Below are 19,854 nucleotides of genomic sequence, written 5' to 3'. Positions count from 1 at the left end.
CTTAGCCCAGTTACCCAGTGCACAGAGCAGGCTTGTAGCTAGGCAGAAATTCCTTCCCTGGCAGTCTGGAAGCCAATTATTACCGGGAGATCTCTGGGGTACTGTCACAACAGGCATCGGTTCCCCTGGAGAAAAGGGATGTTTGGGCACTGCGCCCCACAGAGGTCCCTGCCCTCCATCCCCAAACCTCCACGAGTTTCCCAACCTGGATCTGGCAATCCTACCTCCCCATCCCTGTGGGTGCCGGGGCGGGGGGGGCAGCAACCCTACTCCAGGAGAAATGATCTCAGTAGTTTATAGACCAGTTGTAATTTTCGGGGAACTCCAGTCTCCCCCTGGAAGTTGAAAATACCTATGCTGGAAATAGTAGAAAATATAATAAAGGGCAGCACGTGGCTTCAAAGATAATATAATGTGAAATATACCAACTGGAAAGATACCCCTTCCTTTCTGCTTGATTCAAGGGATCTTATCAAGCAAACGGAGGGCTTTCACGTCCCCGCGAACGCGGTTCTAGCCACCCTGGACGTGGCAGCCTTGTATACTAACATTCCACATGATTTGGCCCGTTCCATCATTGCAGATAATCTTGATAAAAGATCTAACAAATTGCCACCTACGCACTTTTTGCTTGACTTAGCAGATATAGTGTTAGAAAACAACTTCTTCAGTTGGTATATTTCACATTATATTATCTTTGAAGCCACGTGCTGCCATTTATTATAGTTCCCCCTGGAAGTTAGCGACCTGACTCTCTGGCCAAGTCCCTGATTCTAGCTCTGTAGACTCCCAATTTTTTGGTTTCTCTGGTCACTCGGCACTTTGAATTGTGGGCTTAAAGGAACTGGACTCCTTTCAGAGTTTGGGCCTGGCCGCTGCCTCCGGAGTCCAGATGTCTTCAGAAGCCCCCAGGTGTGGTATGAGGATGGCATGCCCCTTGGAGCTCCCCCCCCCCATTCCCTGTATGGATAAACAACATTTCTCATTTTGTGGTTGTCACTCGTCCATCACTAACCCCGCACCCCTCAACTCTTTTAGTATGGACTGTTGTCCCCCCCGCCCTTCAAAAGTATTTGGCTCGAGATGACAAGGCAGAGCCTGTGGAGATGAGCGCAGATGAGGATGACCTGGGTCGCATGCCTCCCATCAACGGTAGGAACGCTGCGCTCGCTGCTTCCGCTGCTGTTGATGAGAACAAACTGGCTGAACCGCAATCAGGTCCGGAAAGGCAGGTTTGCGCCAGCCCTACCATCACCACTCTTACAGACAGCACGAAGCGATTCAGGCTGAGCGGTAGCCAAGAACCGGCCAGGCCAGAAGGGTAAGTAAAGAGGAAGCCTAGTTTGTGTTGCAGAGCTTAAAACACGGGCCAGTGTGGTGGTCAGGCTACCAGGCTAGAATCTGGGAGGCCCAGGTTTGAATCCCCGTTCTGCCATGGAAGCTTGCTGGGTGACCTTGGATCGGTCATTCTCTCTCAGCCTAGCCTACCTCATATGGTTGTCGTAAGGATAAAACAGCGAGGAGAATGATGTAACCTGCTTTGGGACACAGCTGAAGAAAAAAGAAACTCAACCTAAAAGTTAGAGGAAACGAAAGGGGTTGAGCTAAACACTACTAAAACAAAAAATACATTTATTTTATTATATATTGGGCACAATTGTATTTAAAAACACAGGGCCTAAAATACAGGCTTCCTAAAAGAACAGAAATATTTACAAATATTACCAACGCATATACAGTTGATGTTAGTCCATACAGTGAGCAAAATAAGACCAGACGCGTTTCGTCCCTTTAAAGGCCTTCTTGTCCTGGTGCTGAGAAATTAGTATTTTTGTCAAAAGACTCTATTGAATATTGTCGAAGGCTTTCACGGTCAGAGTTCATTGGTTCTTGTAGGTTATCCGGGCTGTGTAACCGTGGTCTTGGTATTTTCTTTCGCCAGCAGCTGTGGCAGGCATCTTCAGAGGAGTAACACTGAAGGACAGTCAGTGTCTGTCTACAAGTCTGTCTACAAGGACAGTCTACAAGTGACTGTCCTTCAGTGTTACTCCTCTGAAGATGCCTGCCACAGCTGCTGGCGAAACGTCAGGAAAGAAAATTCCAAGACCACGGTTACACAGCCCGGATAACCTACAAGAATCAATGAACTCTGACCGTGAAAGCCTTCGACAATATTTTAGACTCTAATGAGTTTGTTTCTTATAGGACCTCCCTGTTTGCTCTGGCAGCAATGAAAATAAGGTCCAATATGGTTGATAAGAGAGCTGATTCTTCAAGTTGGGTTTAATGGTTGCAACAAGGTCTCACTGGCTGATTGGGACACCGCCACAATTTTTAGTTATTATTGCTCTGTAAGCCTCAATTTAGCATAGTTTTGTTATGCATATTATCAATCTAGCATTTTATTAATCTAGTATTTTACTTTTATTATGTATTTGTGGTATTGTTGACATGTTTGTAATGGCCTAAGGCTATACGCAAATAAAAATATTCATTCATTCATTGCAGCCCTGGGATGTTACAACCAAAAGCCAGGAAAGCACCTGGCCCTTCATTGACTACAGACGAAAAACCTAAAAAGAGTATGTTTTCTCTACGGCTGACTAAAAGTAAAAAAGAAAAACACGCTCCCCACGACAAAACCTCCTCGTCCAAAGCAGACGCCAGCCTCAAAGGGAGGCTTGCCTCAGTGGCCAAAGACGATCGCACATATCGTACGGAGAGGAATCCAACAGAGGTTCAACAAGTGTTGCGACCCGACCGAGATAACTATGGCAAGGGTGAAGTAAAACCATCTGCCATCTCTTTACCTGTGGGATCCTCTGTAGACTAGTGAGTCCATGTCAAAGTTTGGCTGAGGAAATCTATTTCAAATGCTGTTGAGCTGTATATTTTCTTTTCCTGATGCATAATAATACAGTGTGTAAAACATTGTGTTGTATTGGAAGAATGAGCAAGCTTCCATGTCCCATAAGATCTTTCTTTGAGGCAAAAGCAACATTAAAAAATTGTAGCCCTGAGTAGATGCCATTTTGGCTCCTGGTGGCCATGGATTTGGAAATGGGGAGATGGATGCTCTGCTTTTTAAATCTCTAGTGCTGATTTGCCTCTCTTCCGCTGTCGGCCTTCACTATGCTTTAATGCTGCGTGCACCTCAATGCAGTTGACTGGGTTGGCTGTTAGCCAGAGCTTGCCAATCTATCAAATCCTAGTTGCTCCTCTTTACCCCACTTTTTCTTTGAGCAGGATTTTTCTGTATTAGAAGGTAAAGTTGGCCATACAGACTTGTTTCTGGCAAGTCTACCTGCCCTATGCTTTACTCTGACACTTTTTTCATAGAATCATAGAGTTGGAAGGGGCCACACAGGCCATCTAGTCCCACCCCCTGCTCAACGGTGGATCAGCCTAGAGCATCCCTGACAAGTGTTTATCCAGCCTCTGCTTCAAGACTGCCAGTGAGGGGGAGTTCACCACCTCCCTAGGGAGCCGATTCCACTGTCAAACAACCCTTAATGTAAAAAAGTTTTTCCTAATATCCAGCTGGTACCTCTCAGCCCGCAATTTAAACCCATTATTGTGAGTCCTATCCTCTGCTGGCAACAGGAACAGCTCCCTGCCCTTCTCTAAGTGACAGCCCTTCAGGTGCTTCAATAGAGCAATCATGTCCCCCATCAACCTCCTCTTTTCCAGACTAAACATTTCCAAGTCCCTCAGCCTTTCCTCGTAGGGCTCGGTCTTTCCTTGTAGGCTGATCATCTTGCAACAACTATGGTAAGTGTCCTAATGATATATAGAAAGCATGTATTGGACAGGGGGGTGGATCCCATACATTCGGCCAATAGCGCAGTCTGTCTCCAGCACTTTGCACCGAAGGAGGTCTCCCTTGTTGGGCAAACAGATCCCATTCCTAGGCAACCCACTTTAAATTCTTCTTTTATTTTTTCATGGGGCAGACGATACGATTTAAGTGTGTCGTCTCTCTTTGATTGAACCTTTTAAGTCTAAAGACAGACTTCCCTTCATGTCCCCAGCAAAAAATAAAGGAGTACAATTTTTCTAGGCATCTGCTTTTCTCTTCCCTCGCATCATGTTTCATGTGAAGATGACATAACTGACAGAGGTGTTACCCAGTCAGTTGGTTTTTTTCAGATCAGGCATCTGCAGGGTAGATGATAGGAGGAAGTCCTGGAGGGCTCTGGTCTGACTATTATTGGCTGTCATGGGGTGGGGCAGGGAGTGTTCCTGGGGTTCTGTTACTCCTTATAGCACTCAGATATTGTATATTCATCAGTCCTTGATGTCTCTGGTCAAAAGCAGCAGTAGGTTTATCAGTGCATGCAGGAATCTCCATTAGCAAATCATTGTGTCAGAATATTGGTTTTTGGTGTGGGGTGGGTTGGAGCAAGTTTAACACTGTTCAGGTAATCACAGGAGCACCTCTGCTCTAGGTTTTACTCAGTATCAAACAGCCTCTGTTACAATGGAATTGTACTTTACTGAATACAGTATGTCATCCATGCCTTCGATATGAATGCTTATTTAGATCATACTTGTGCATAGTCACTTACCAGATCACGTCTAGGTAGCCTAGCAGTGAAGCTTTTTTTAATGTGGTTCTCTCTTCTAAATAAAAAAATGAGTAACATATCTGTGAGTTGGTGAGCTAGTAAAAGATTCTGTGATCTATTAACTTTGATGTACTCCTTTGCAAGTGATCTAGGTGTAGCAGAGCTCTGTTCACACAGCATTTTCCCTTTGGGGTTATACCTAAAGCACAATCAGGAACAGATCCTGTCTATCACAACTGGGAATATTGCACAGTTAGACAGAGGTGGGGTCTACTAGGCTGGTGATCCGGACCCAATGTCTCCCCCACCCTCACCCCCGCCCCTTTGTTGGGAACAATCCTGCAGAGAAAAGTTGCCTGAACAGGGCCAGAATATCAGTTTCCTGGAATGAATGATAAACAGCTTTATAACAAATAATTGGGAAGGGATTAAATTTCCCATGGATGGGAAGGTGTTTTTAGAGATTGGTCTTATTTAAGTTTTATGGTTTTATTGTTCAAGACCTCAGTCTAAGAACGGGAAAAGAGAAAGGATGTTTAATTAGCTGTACTTTTAATCCCTGGTAGTGTTTGTGAAAATTGTGACCTGGGCCCTGCCACCCTGTTCTACCCTAACTAGCCACGGAAAGTATTTCAAGGAACGGCACTTATTAGAACAGCTTTTAACCCCAGAGTGCAACACTTGGATCGCTATTGTCAGGCGCAGCTGGTAATGCAGCTCGATCACCATTTGCTTATTCTGACTAAAAGAAACCCCAAATACGCAGAGCAGCCAGGTAGCGTAGAGCTGTGTTTCAGCAAACGCAGCCTCATGTTGGAGGAATTAGTGACTCAGGCTGTTGGAAGGCTCAGCAGAGTGCTGTTACCTAAAAGTTACCTTTATTTTTCCAAGCCCCCTGTCTCCTCCCCCCCTCGTGGATTGTTGTCTCCTCCTGCCCGATAGGGTGAATTAGCATGCATTTTGATGGTGGTGATGTGCCTGAACTCCCAGAACTCCTCGCAGTTTGCTCACCAGGCGACAGTAAGTAATTCCTTGTCTAACGTTGGCACTTTTTAAAAAATCTGATAGCCACTTCGGCTTACATGTTTCCAGTCGGAATGTTTTCCCTAAAACCGCCACACAAATTTAGTCAAATCCATTGTGCACGATCCAAAGACTTCTGAGGTTTCTTCCGTACGCGTCCTGGGATTTCTTGGACTTCCTCTCCTTGTAGCAGCCCTAAAAAAAGCCCCCCTTGAAGTCTGGGGGACCTCTTTGCTGGACTCACTGCAAGCTGGATACCCCTGTACTATGAGACTTTCCCTTATATACTTTAGAGTGATATGAAATTGGTCATTTGTAGACTCACATGACCTCCGTTTGTTCTAGAGCAAAGTTCGGAGACTTCTGAGCAGGATGTTTTAATTGCTCTTCGTATTTAAGGCATTCCTCATTCTGGAAGGTCTTTATCCGCCCAAAGTCAAATCAGGAAAACCCCAGACTCACAGCAAAGCCCCTTCAGGTGTTTGCACACGGAGCTCTATGGATCCTTTTTGTATTCTGATGCAAACCACTTTTAAAACACCAGCAAGATTAATGGTGTAAATCTTTGACCTCCCTCAGCCTTGGGTGTAGCGCACGCACAGCTACCCCAAAGTAACCTAAGTTCTATGCCAAGAAAATCTGGCAATTAAAATTCTCCATGTTGCACATCCATGCTTGCTGTGTACGATTTCCTGTGTCTTTGCCAATATCAGAGAGGAGCAAAGGAGTTGTGAAAGCCACAGGTCCCACGCCTTCGTCAACCTCCTCTGCCTTCTCAGACATCATTGGGCGTGGTCTGCTCATTTAACAGGTGTTTTTAAGGGCTAGAAACTTGCTTTTAAAAAAAGACTAGAAAAATAGTGTGTCTCGCATTGAAGTGTTAAGATCTTTTTTTAAGGGCACAACGTTCTTGGACTGATTTTTTGAACCTAATGAGACTTTTGTTTTCCTTTTGTATAATCCCAAAGGTTTTGCCATCACCAGCAGAATGCATTCTAATCAGGGAGGCAACAATCTGTTGCAACAGCTGTGGCAGCCTCAAAGGAGAAAAAAGGTCTGTCTTTTAAATTTATGACTTAACCTGATAAATTCTATCTTGCAAAGATTCAAAATAACATTTTCTTCTTTTTTGAGGCTGCTAAGACAAATGTACTGTTGAGTTACTTTGTCTTTCAATAACAGTTTTCTAACAAATTATTTGGGCAAAATGGATATTGGTGGATTAGGCTTTTTTTTGCGGTTATATGACATTAGGCTGTTTCTCTGTTGCCTCTTCAGAGACCTGCTCGAGGCGGCTTGCAATTAGAACTATGTCACAATGCTGAAAACAAGGCATAATGTTTGTCGATGTTATTACAGTGAGGAGGACATGTACCGGGATGCAGATGAAATAGAGAGAGAGAAAGAGTTACTTGTCTGTGGGGCAGGCTCCTCAGGTACATACCAGTGCTACGTGTGCGCGATGTGATGCCTTAGCTGAACCTGTACAGAAAGTGGGGTTGGCAGCCGTGGCTCTCAGGGTAAATCTGGTCCTCTCGGGAAAGCCATCCCCTCCAGTTGCCTTTCCCAGAGGGGCATGGATCCTTTGAGGGAGGCTTCCATTCACCCACTCCGAAACAGAAATAAAAAGCTCCATCTGAAATTTACTCTCCTTCTTTGAGAGGATATTAATTTGCTCTAGAAAATTAACTGTGTGGGTGTTCTGTAGCAGAATCAAAATCAATGTCTGGAACTTTTGAAAGCTGGAGTTCGGTTTCTCACGTGAACACTTGAAGCTGCCTTATACTGAATCAGACCCCCACCCCCACCCCCGGTCCAACAAAGTCAGTATTGTCTACTCAGACTGGCAGCGACTTTCCAGGGTCTCAGACAGGGGTCTTTCACATCGCCTACCTGCCTAGTCCCTTTAAGTGAAGATGCCGGGGATTGAACCTGGGACTGTCTGCATGCCATGCAGATGCTCTAACACAGAGCCCCGGCACCTCCAGTGCCTGAAAGGGTCTAGAACCGTGTTGGCGAACCTACGGCACGCGTGCCAAGTCCAGCATGCGGAGCTCTCTCTGCAGGCATGTGCCCGCCGCCCAGCTGGGCGGCGGGGGCTTTGAACCACGCTGCGCTGCTTGCAGGCAGTGCGGCATGGTTCAAAGCCCGCCCCTTCCCTGGACTTCCCACCGCCCACCTGGGCAGTCCAGGGAAGTGGCGAGCTTTGAACCGCACTGCTTGCCCCCCCACCGCCCCCCCTCCCGAGCGATCCTGGCCCCGGAGAGGGCCAGGCTCGCTTTCCCCGCCGCTGCCCCTCTTCCGTGCGATTCTGGTTCCGGAGAGGGCCAGGTTCGCTTTCCCCGCCGCCACCCCCTCTCCCGTGCGATCCTGGCCCCGGAGAGGGCCAGGCTCGCTTTCCCCGCTGCCCCCCCCCTCCCGTGTGATCCTGGCCCCGAAGAGGGCCAGGCTCGCTTTCCCCGCCACCCCCCCTCTCCCGTGCGATCCTGGCCCTCTCCCGTGCGATTCCCCGCCGCCGCCCCCCTCTCTCGGGCACAGTCAGGCTGCCGCTTTCTTCTCCCCCCCCACCTCATGCAGGCCAGGTCTACTCATTGGTTTCTAGGCGCATAGAAACCAATGGGTATACCTGGTCTCCTTGGGGGGGGGGTCTCAGTCAGGAGGCCAGGTCTACTGCCATGCAAACCAATGGGTAGACCTGGCCTCTGTGGGGGGGAAACCCATCTCCATCCGGAGGCCAGGTCTACCCATTGGTTTGCATGACAGTAGACCTGGCCTCCCAACTGAGACCCATGGAGACCAAGTCTACCATTGGTTTCTATAGAAACCAATGGGTAGACCTGGCCACCGTGATGGGGGAAGCTTCCCAATGGGGACTCCCCCCACCCCCACGGAGGCCACCCATCTTCAAAGCCCCCCCCTTCCCTGGACTGCCCGCCACCCAGCTGTTGGCACCTTGCGATAAAGAAGTGGGTTTTGGGTTGCAGTTTGGGCACTCGGTCTCTAAAAGGTTCGCCATCACTGGTCTAGAAGATGGTCGCCATATGCAACAACAGGACAGGTGTTTCGGGAAGTCTGCTTAAGGAGTGTTCTCGTGTGGTGTCAGTAACACGACAACAGCAGATAGTTGTTCAAGACCCACAGTGCGAGAACCTGCTATAAACAGTCCTTATGGATCCTGCTGCAGCCAGTTTGGCCTTTCATGGCTATCCTGTACGCTGTGAAGGAAGAGATTCCCCTTGCAGCTTAAAGCTGGGGACCACAACAGATGTGCCATGTGTGGCCCAGCAGGCCCGTGTTTCGGTCCACACCGCCTCTCAAATGTGAGTCTGTGTTCTGATATGCACACAAACTCCTGAGTAACTTCCTACCATGTCTCAAGAAGAAGAAGAAGAGTTGGTTTTTATACCCCAATTTTCTCTGCCTTTAAGGAGACTCCAACTGGCTTACAATCGCCTTCCCTTCCTCTCCCCACAACAGACAACTTACAAAGTAGGTGGGGCTGAGAGAGTTGGGAGAGAACTGTGACTAGCCCAAGGTCACCCAGCAGGCTTCATGTGTAGGAGTGGGGAAACCAACCCAGTTCACCAGATTAGTGTCCGCCGCTCATGTGGAGGAGTGAGGAATCAAACCCAGTTCTCCAGATTAGAGCCCACTTCTCCTAACCACTACACCAAGTTGGCTCTGATCCCTCCTCAGGGAAACTGCTTGCTGTGTCCTTGTTGGGAACCAGCAAGCGTTACACTCCGGTCAGGGGGGAAAGGCAGGTAATGTAGTGGACACTGACTTTTCTTTCTTAACACTACAACACTGGCGGCAGACTTCTGCTTCAGTCTACTAACTACCATCTCCTTTCCCAGAATGCTACTTGGCTATGTCTTAAAAAGGGAGTGGCATATAAACAAACAAACCTTCCCTCATCTATCACTCCCTCTCACACAGGGAGCTTGCTGGGCAGAGTGCGAGAGAGATCAGGATGCTGACTCCCAACCGGAAGCTGGCATTTTGAGTCCTTCTTCCCAAGGAAAAAATCTCCCAACATCCCTGGAGGTAATGTCAAAGGAGGGGGACCTAGAATGTCTGGTACTGTCCCCCCCCCCACCAGGTTTCTCTGTTGCGCCCCATAGACCACTATCAGAAGCAAGATTTTCTTCCATGTTTTGGAGGATGATGTTGCCCACGCCCTGCAAACAATGGCTATTATAGGTCTTTCGTTGCTCCCTCCTGAAAACGGAGAGAAAAGACCATTGGTGAACCCGCATCAGTTACCAATTGCCAATGAAGGATCTAAGCCAAATTGCTTCTGAGGCTCTGGCAGAGTTGTTAGACCTTGGCTATGCTAGGTTATGCTTGGTCCAGCGTGGTGTAGTGTAGTAGTTAAGAGCGGTGGACTCTAATCTGAAGAACCCAGTTTGATTCCCGGCTCCTCCACATGAGCGGCAGACTCTAATCTGGTGAACTGGGTTGGCTTCCCCACTCCTCCACTTAAAGCCAGCTGGGTGACCTTGGGCCAATCACAGTTCTCTCTGAACTCTCTCAGCCCCACCTTTCTCAGAGGGGGTCTGTTGTGGGGAGGGGAACGGAAGGAGGCTGCAAGTGGTAGAGAAAATCGGTATATAAAACCAACTCCTCTTCTTCCTCCTGGTCACCGCCAGGAAATTTCCCTGTAAAAAGTGGCCAGTCCGCCCCTACAAGAGATAATATGTGTTAACTGGGGAATGACATTTGGAATAGTTAACAAAGCAACTAGGCTGTGTGTAAAGTTAAATAGATGGGATTCGAATAGAGTTGAATCTTTTACTGATATTTGGTACCCAGACTCTCACTTTTACCAAGCATCTCCCACTTGAATTTAAGTAAACCTTGGGTTCCCAAAGTTGAAGAAAAAGGTTTGTAGTTTCTGAATATGTACACAGATTACCTTCTTTATGCTGCAGAAGAACTGTTTCAGGACTTACCCCTAAATTTCATTTTCTTGTCTTAATTGCTAACAGTTTTTACAGAAAGTAAACTAAGTGTTGCACCAGAAGTAGATATCATGGATTACTGCCGGAAGGAATGGAGAGGAAACACTTCAAGTGCCAAGCGTATGAGAAAGGTCTGATCTCCCTTTCTTTGTAGTAATTTCAAGAGAAGTTATAAATGTGAACTGGATTTATCTCTAAAGGAGTGCTGTCCAGACCCCAGGGTTGATAATAATATTCCTTCTGTATATCAATCAGTGTGGGGTCTCTCAAATTTACGATTACCGAAGCACACTTTTTTCTGAACTAAATTGGACGTATAGTTGTTAGAATCATAGAGTTGGGTCATACAGGTCATCTATTCCAAACCCCTGCTCAGTGCAGGATCAGACTAAAGCAAAAACGACTTGACCACAAGGAATCCACTCACCTTTGCATGAGTAAAACTACCTCATTTCAGCCAGGACAGTTACACACTTGTGTACCAGGAAAAACTCCAGCCATCTTGATTTAAAGTAACAGCTGTGTTTGATGGTGATACTTTTTCTGGGGTTCAAGTACTATAAGCAGGTATTGTGTATAAGAGGAGAGGGGAAAAAACAGTCAGTCTGTCAAAACTGTTTATAATGTATCTGATTGTGGATCAACAGATAAGTAAAATGGAACTAGGGACAAGTAGAAGAGATTTATCTACAAACCTAAAGTCAGACTCACATTTGCAGAAGACTCTGAGATGTAAAAAAAAAAATACATTGGGGGATTAAAACTCCCCCAAATAAAAACAATGCCTGTAGCTTTAAGAAAAGAAAGCCACCGAGCTGTCAGTGGCCATTCCAAGAATGGGTTTCTGCAACTTCGAGGCCAAAACAGCACTGGAAAAGCTCCCATCTCCCTTCCCCATTGTGTGCCTGATGGAGGAGGACTCACTGGGGACAGACAGAACAGTGCTTGGCATTTCCCAGAGAAAGGCTGCCAGGGGGAGGGAAGGAGGGAATTCTGAAGACGGGGGCGGGGGCAAGATAAAGTTGGGTTGGCTGGTGGGTGGAAAGGAGAGAAGAAATCAGGAAAAGGGGAAAGGTTGTGGAGGAAGCCGTAGAGGAGGGGGGTACAGGGAAAATGAGATGCTCCCTATGAGTCCTCGCAGGTCCACCACTTGCAGTTTTGTATTTTTGATGTACTTTAGCTATTCCTAAAAACTATAGCTGTTGATCTTCCAACTTTGTAAGTTCTGAGACAAGCAATTGATATAAAACATAGGTATTTAAATGCTTTTGCTGATTTCCTCCACCCCTGGAATTTCCTCCCCACAGCCTTAGTGTTGAATGTCTGTGAAGAAGTGTCCGTTCTTGGCTAATTCCTTTTTTCAGCCTCATGAGAAGCTGGCCGGAGCCACCACAGGCAGCAGGAGAGAGCAGGAATAAAAGACTCCCCCTCCCTCCACACACACACACTTCAATCCATTGATTAAACTTCCTAGGTTCTTCTGTAATGAAGCCAATGCAGGGTTTTTTTTTCGTATGTGGTGGGGTTGCATAAGGGCATCAGTCTTTTAGAAACAGGTTGTAAAAATTATGTCAGTTGGGTTGAGGAAAAAAATTCCATTTAAGCCGGAAACCTTATTGTTGAACGATCTTCCCGAAATTCCAAAAGACCAACGGATAGTAGCATTACATATGCTAACTGCAGCTAGAATGGCCTTTGCTAGGCCGTGGAACCAGACAACCTCCCCTAAAGATACATGATTGATTGTCAAAAATAAAAGAGGTGTATATTTTAGTGAATCTAACCGCTTACCCAAAAAATAATGATATTAATAGTGTAGACCTGTTATGGACAAGAACCATTCAAAGAATGGAAATGTCCATTTTATAATAAGATATGGTTTTGGTTAAGTGAGAAGGGGCTACGGATACAGGGTTGTAAAGTATTTTATGTGATGATGTGACTATTTGTTTTTTTGACACTCCATTTTTATTAATAAAACTTTTTAAATCCTGGGTTCTTTTTTCTTTTCTAATCTTGGGGGCGGGCTGGATAACGTTTTAGAGGCTTATAAAATTATAAATGGTGGGGGGAGAACAGGTAGAGAACAATGACTTGTGCGCACAGCTAAAATATTTTCTTTCTTTTTTTAAATCTAGGGCTATGAAGCAGTTTCACAAAAATTCATTTCGATCAGGAGAGTGCGAGGGGACAATTACTGTGCGGTCCGGGCGACGTTGTTTCAAGTGCTCAGCCAAACGGCCCAGCTTCCTGACTGGCTGCAGAGCAAGGAGGTTATGCTGGTAGGCCTCACACTTCCGGTCAGTCCTTCCATGGAAGGAGTGAATACGTTTGCATAGCAGGTGGCTATTTAGGTTCTCTCCCCAGCTGTAGGGATAGTCTCCAGTATCTATAAATTTGGGAGCCCATGGAAGTACCTGGGCCGGTTCCCACCACCACCAAAAGGCGATCCGGGTGGTTTCCATCTCTCCTCAAATGGTATTCCAAAGGACATGCTCAATTAGGTAGTTATTAGTGGCCGGGATAAAGGATATTTTGACTCAGTAACATGACCTATTAGACACTACTCTGTCTTTCAAATTTCAATAATGCTCACCTTCTCTCTCACACACCTAAAATTTTAGCTACCAGAGAAGCTGATGGCCAAATACAACTGGATCACGGAGTGGCAAAAACTAACCGGGAAGGCAGAAAACTGGAGCAATGAAATCAAGGAATGCTTACTGTTACTGAAGCGAAAGGTCGGGAAAGCTGCATATTCATTCTTTAACTGCGTGGCTGTTTAATACAAGCTCTATAAACATGTAAAACTAGCGGCTGTTTTAGAAGTAATTGGATTGTGGCCATCTTGAATCACCCTACCTCAGCGAGGCAGGTATATGTAGGGAAACAGCCTTGTGTGCCCAGTTTGAGAACCATTCCTGTGGGCCCACAAGGGCAATGCACAGAAAAATCCTCAATCCAGTCCTCAAAATGCTGTTCTTATGCACAGAATGTTGATTGGTGAGACCCGTCAACTCTGAGGGTGTTGTTCATAGGTGTTTTGCAAGGGTAATGGAAGACTGAGGATAGAATCCTCTTCCTCCTTCTCCTGACAGGTAGTCCGAGTGTGGTCATCTGTTTGGCAGAAGAAAGCCGCACAGTAGCCCTGTGCAGACAACCTGTCCACACGACTCGCCTCACGGGGAGGGAGAGCAGGTATACGCGTGCTGGCTCCACCTCCGCATAACTACTGAGTCGTTTACATGGTGCAAACATGTGCAGGAAGACACATAAACACATGAAGCTGCCTTATACTGAATCACACCACCAAGGTCCATCAAAGTCAGTATTGTCTACTCAGACTGGCAGTGGCTGTCCAGGGTCTCAGGCAGAGGTCTTTCACATCACCTTACTTGCCTAGTCTCTTTAACTGGAGATGCCAGAGATTGAACCTGGAACCTTCTGCATGCCAAGCAGATGCTCTACCACTGAGCCACAGCCCCTCCCTTTTTCTGTAAAAATAAAAGTATGACCCTGCATGTACATCCCTGCTGATCCCAGGGAGGCTATGTGTACCCAGGCAGTTTCTGTGAGCATTCACGCTGTGCAGATGACTTGCTGTCATGCATCTGTGGGGGAGGCGTGCCTGCTCTCCCTCCTTGTGCGGAGAGTCAGCCCACAGAGGGGCAGGCTGCACAGGGCTAGACGCAACTCTCATTATTGCATGGTGAGGATTTCTGTTTAGGGGGCTCGTATTGTGTCCCTTAGCTAGTCTTTGCCTCGGAGGGATATCAAATTGGGAAGAAGGGATTTGTTACACTTGTGCCCAAATGAAGCATCTCTTGCCATAAATCTGAAGGTGGCTGTCTTTAATCTCTGCCAGTCAGGAATCCTGGCAGTTCAGATTGACCGGACTGTTGCGTCTTGTTGGCTGCCACCTGTAGCGTATAGCTGGGCTTGCTTGCAATACCCCTGAGACTCTTGGTTCTGTGCCTGCCCTGCTAATGGCCTGGATTGAATTGTGCTTTAGGTAGGCGTGGGGATGCTGCTGATTCATTCAAGACTCAGCTGGCATAGGGAATTAGCTCACACCTGTCTCCACAGGCATATTTTAATGCCTTTCCTATTACATCAACAAGAAACTCGGCTGTGCCAAAGAAAATTAAACCATGTAGGGCTCTCAATCAAGTGAGTGTTTAAAAAGCTGGTGATCAATCAGATGACTGAATCACCAGGTTGATCAAGTATCTTAAAATGTGTATGCTACCAAAATGTCATACATGCCTTTGTTAGCCAGTGTGGTGTAGTGGTTAAGAGCAGTGGACTTTAATCTGGAGAACAGGGTTTGTTTCCCTACCTGTCCACGTGACTCCTGCTGGGTGGCCTTGGGCTAGTCAAAGCTCTCTTAGAGCTCTCTCAGCCCTGCGTACCTCACAGGGTGTCTTGTTGTGGGGAAGGGAAGGAGATTGTAACCTGGTTTGATTCTTCCTTAAGTGGTAGAGAAAGTCGGCATATAAAAACCAACTGTTCTTCTATTGAAATTAGTACAAGGTTTAGCAGAAGCTGCTGATCGTTAAAGAAAATAGTATAAATGGATTTCTCATTTCCTGTTGTAAGAATAAACCACAACCAACTTAGCTCCACCAATTAAAAATTGACCTCCTCGATCAGTCAACTAGAGCTTCAGTTCTTGGTGATGTTACTGGCTTGAATCCAGCAGCACGCAGGTGGAATCATGAATGGACTTAATGGTGTTCTCTTGTGCAAGGTCTTGTGCTTTCCCTCCCACTTTCCCCCACATATATATTTTATAGTACCCGGAAATTGTTTGCCCAAGATCTTGCACAAGTGGAAATACAATTCGGGATATAAAGTTTGACTTTTTGGAAGTGGCTCCCATGTCCTTTCTCTTGCTTTTCCACCAGCAAAAGAGCAAGTGGAAATATGCTGGATCCAGCCTACTGATTCAACTCTCAGCCCCAGTTTTAAATGCAGGCATTAAGGTTGTGTTTTTCCCCTACTCCAGACGCCACTTGTTTTGAAAATGTGGCAGTTCTTCACCCCAGAAAGGCATGTCCTGCCCCCCCCCCCGATTCTCCTTTTGCTCCACCCATCTGATATCCACACAAATTTCTTTTGCAGTGGGAAAGCCTATGTGAAATGAAGACCCTCGCAGAGAGGCAAGCGGCCTGCGATGAGCTTTTTAGAGGCGAAGAGGACGAGTACAGTCTGTATGAAGCTGTGAAGTTCCTCATGCTCAACACAGCTGTCAGGTTGTACGAAGACAACGAAAAGGGGCTGGAGGTTCCCGAATTCTCCTGGCTTCTGTTCGCACGGGATACATCCAGCGACCCTTTCCAGCTCATGAAGAACCACCTGAATCAGCTGGGGCACACAGGAGGCCTCGAACAAGTAAGCCGTGTTCCTCGCTCATTCGTCTGAAACTTGTAGTGTTAACTCTGTTTAGTACCTGCTGTGTGCTAGGAGCTGGGTAACCAAGAACATTGACAAAAGGCCAAATAACAATAAATACTAATAGGTTACATATGTTAAATAAACAAAGCTTTAATGCGTAACAAATAGTAAAAAAAATTCTAGCGCTTACAAAATGTTGTGAAATGTTTGCATGTCTGTGTCATTTCTGGTCTTTACCAGAAGTGACATCAGCTTGTGCTCCCCCCCCCCCCATTTCCTTCCACTAGCCCCTGAGGCACCTGCGGGCAACCTCAGGGAGGGAAGGGGCCATGGCTCAGTGGTAGAGCCTCTGCTTGGCATGCAGAAGGTCCCAGGTTCAATCCCCGGGCTTTTCCAGTTAAAGGGACTAGGTAAGTAGGTGTGAAAGATGTGAAAGACCTCTGCCTGAGACCCTGGACAGCCGCTGTCGGTTTGAGTAGACAATACTGACTAATGGACCAAGGGTCTGATTCAGTATAAGGCAGCTTCCTGTGTTCATGTGTCCTGCTGTAGCAGAAGGCCAGGCATCCTTAGGGTTGAGACAGTGCAAGATTATTGCCAGACATTACAGGGGTCAGGAGTTGGAGGAAGGAGGTAACAACTGGAGCTTGATGAATCTGGAAAGACCCTATAGAGCCTACAGTATTTGCAGAGTCCTGGAACTGATTACTTAGTCACTTTTTACAGTGGAATTATAGTTGATGGGCAGGGTTCAGAACAGGAAGTGAACACATGAAGCTGCCTTATACTGAATCAGACCCTTGGTCCATTCAAGTCAGTATTGCCTACTCAGACCGGCAGTGGTTCTCCAGGGTCTCAGGCAGAGAAAGTCTTTCACATCACCTACTTGCCTAGTCCCTTTAACTGGAGATGCCAGGGATTGGACCTTGGACTTTCTGCGTGCCAAGCAGATGCTCTATCAACTGAGCGACGGCCCCTCCCTAAAGTGAGCCCGGGGGAACTAAACTACCTGGTTGGGACTGGCCTACATCTGAATTCACTGAGTTGTGGGTTCTAGTAACAGGGTATTATATGTTTAATGAATTGGAGTTGAGAGGAGCTTTAAAAACTACATTTGGCTCACACGCGTTCTGGAGAGCTTGTGTGTATGTTGGGATTTTAGTGTTTGTTTACTGTTATCCCTTGGACATTTTTAATCTCTGAAGAGTGAGATTAAAAACTGCTCTAATCCCGATACCATGCCAGGACTTCAGGCAAAATGACAAATGTAACTCTATGAATAATTCAGGCTTCCCTGGTACGGGGGAGAGCTGTTCCCCTGTTGGCTTTTGAACAAGTTATATTGTAGGGCCCCGATCTAGCAGTTCCACAATCAGCGTGCGCTCATGCCTCCCTCCACATCAGGACCAAAGCCAAATCCCTGCCTGCTGAAAGAGGCTAAGAATAGCCACAGAGACCTTGGGCATGAAGGTAAAGCTTCCAGCTCATAGTTGTCTGGTGGTAGAAAGGGTAGATTGAGTTTTCTTCTTTCTTCCGGCAGAGCTGACCAGTACAACTCCAGTTTAAAAAACCAACAACAGGTGTGCACATGCAAGTCTTGGCTACTGGAATGCACTGTGGTGTTTGCACGCATGGCTGCCCACCCTGATGGAGACCTTATAAGGGAAGCAGGCTTCCAAGGACCTGTTGTCCTAAGCTTCAGCAGGACATCTAAATGCTTGCATGGTGTAGTGGTTAAGAGTGGCAGACTCTAATCCGGAGAACCGGGTTCAATTCCCTGCACCTCCACATGAGTGGCGGACTCTAATCTGGTGAACCGGGTTGGTTTCCCCACTCCTCCACATGAAGCCTGCTGGGTGACCTTGGGCCAGTCACAGTTCTCTCTGGTCTCTCTCAGCCCCACCTACCTCACAAGGTGTCTGTTGTGGGGAAGGGAAGGGCAGGAGATGGTAAGCCGCTTTGATTCTCCTTAAAAGGTAGTGAAAATTGACATATAAAAACCAACTCCTTCTCCTTCTCTTCTAAAAAGTATTTGTTCAGAGCATTTATATGCCATCTTTTCAGAGACCTGCTCAGGGCTGCTCACAAAAGAAAAACACAATGACATAATTAAAGCTGACAACTTAAAAGCCAGCCAATAAAATCCCAGAAGCGTAAAACGTTTGGTAGCCTAAAATCCTTGTAACAATGCTCAGACAAGAAGCAAATTGTAAAAACAAGTCACAGATAAGACCTCTAGTTGCATGGATTTTTTACTCAGGCTTTTTTGTTTGTTTGTTTCTTGTCTAAATAGAAGGGTGAGGCTCAAGCGGGAGGACTTTCCACAAACATGGTGCCGTTGCTGAAAAAGCCCTGTCTCTGTTTACTACCTGCCTTACCTTTATAGGTGGAGGCCCAAAAACCAGGGCTTGTGAGGAGGATCTTAACTGGTGGGATGGATAGGACGAGGAAGTCCCAAACAATTTGTGACCATATATTTTTATTTATTTGATTTATGGGCTGCCCTTTCCTGGTCAAGGCAGCAACCAGCACTTTGAATTGTGCCCAGAAATAGATCGGCATCCAGTGCAGATTTTTTTTTCACCACAGGGATGAATAATGCGTCTGTTTTGTTTCCCCGTTTAGGTGGAAATGTTTCTCCTGGCCTACGCTCTGCAGCACGCCATCCATGTTTACCGACTGTATAAGTACAGCACAGATGAATTCATCACTCTTTATCCCGGTCACCCAGAAGAGACCTGGCCGGTGGTGACCCTCATAACCGAAGATGACAGACATTATAATATTCCTGTCAGGATGTGTGAAGAGACTAGTTTGTAAAATGACGTTGTGAGCAGGTACATAAACTGAACAAACAATTACAGGGCAGGTTTCGTCGTTTTTCTTATCATATTTATAGCAGTAAAAGGAGCTGTGTGGTTAAATTCACAATAACTTGGCAATGCAAATTTGATTCATGAAAATTCAAGGCCCCCTTCCCTTTCTCCCAAGGCAGGCTGATGCTTGCTTCAAATGCGAAGTTTGGCAAAAAAGGATTCTTTAGACATATATGGCAAGACACAAACAGAATTGTTTTCTTCTCGACTGAGAAGGGGACACTCGTGAGTTCTTACAGGATCCCAAAGGAGTTGAGAATGTTCAGTCTGCAGAAGAGGAGGTTGAGGGGGGACATAATTGCTCCCTTTAAGTATTTGAAGGGCTGTCACTTAGAGGAGGGCAGGGAGCTGTTCCTGTTGGAGGCAGAGGAAAGGACTCGCAATGATGGGTTTAAATTGTGGGTGGAAAGGTACTGCCTGGATATTAGGAAAAACGTTTTTACAGTGGAATCAGCTACCTGGGGAGGTGGTAAGCTCCCCCTCCCTGGCAGTCTTTAAGCAGCACTTGTCAGGGATGCTCTAGTCTAGGCTGATCCTGCACTGAGCAGGGGGTTGGACTAGATAGCCTCTATGGCCCTTTCCCACTCTATGATTCTAAGTGCCTCCACTTTGTGTGCCTATGCAGGTCAGTGTTGTAGTGTATGCTGTACACGGGGGCTTGGATCCTGAGCAGGAAGGGAGGTTTTTGCTGATTTCCCCCCTTCCAGTCAGTCCAGCTGAATTCAAGGGAATTTCCATGCTTGCGTTCGGAGTGCAACGTGAGGGTTGCTTTGCACTGAATGGAAGGTGGTTAGGAAAGATCTGAGTTGTCCATTCTGTTCAAAATTGCTGTTGTAATGCCAGTCCTCCAACAATGCTATTTGGGTGACTTGCCAACAGATGTCACTGCAGGCAAGAGAAAGTTAATGTGAAAACACTTCCATCCTGGTTCCCTCTTTCTTTCAAATGTTAATCTTGTAAATTTCCATGGAGGGATCATTTCTTCGTCATCTTTTTAAAGCGTGTTTCCTTTTGAACCTAGCCAGT

At 46.5% G+C, this 19,854-nt stretch overlaps 1 protein-coding gene across 1 annotated transcript; it reads left to right on the top strand.

Annotated features, from left to right (window-relative positions):
* Positions 1-1,106: 1,106 nt before the first annotated feature.
* OTULIN (OTU deubiquitinase with linear linkage specificity) lies at positions 1,107-18,800 on the top strand. Its single transcript, XM_056854606.1, has 8 exons — positions 1,107-1,321; positions 2,509-2,832; positions 6,951-7,027; positions 10,583-10,686; positions 12,694-12,837; positions 13,180-13,296; positions 15,680-15,949; positions 18,578-18,800. Exons 1-8 carry the CDS (start codon positions 1,107-1,109, stop codon positions 18,770-18,772), a joined length of 1,446 nt encoding a protein of 481 aa, XP_056710584.1. The 3' UTR covers positions 18,773-18,800.
* The last annotated feature ends 1,054 nt before the right edge of the window (positions 18,801-19,854 follow it).

The sequence above is a fragment of the Euleptes europaea genome, chromosome 8 (genome assembly GCF_029931775.1).
Source record: "Euleptes europaea isolate rEulEur1 chromosome 8, rEulEur1.hap1, whole genome shotgun sequence".
NCBI lineage: Eukaryota > Metazoa > Chordata > Lepidosauria > Squamata > Sphaerodactylidae > Euleptes > Euleptes europaea.
This window is presented reverse-complemented; position numbering and strand designations above follow the sequence as displayed.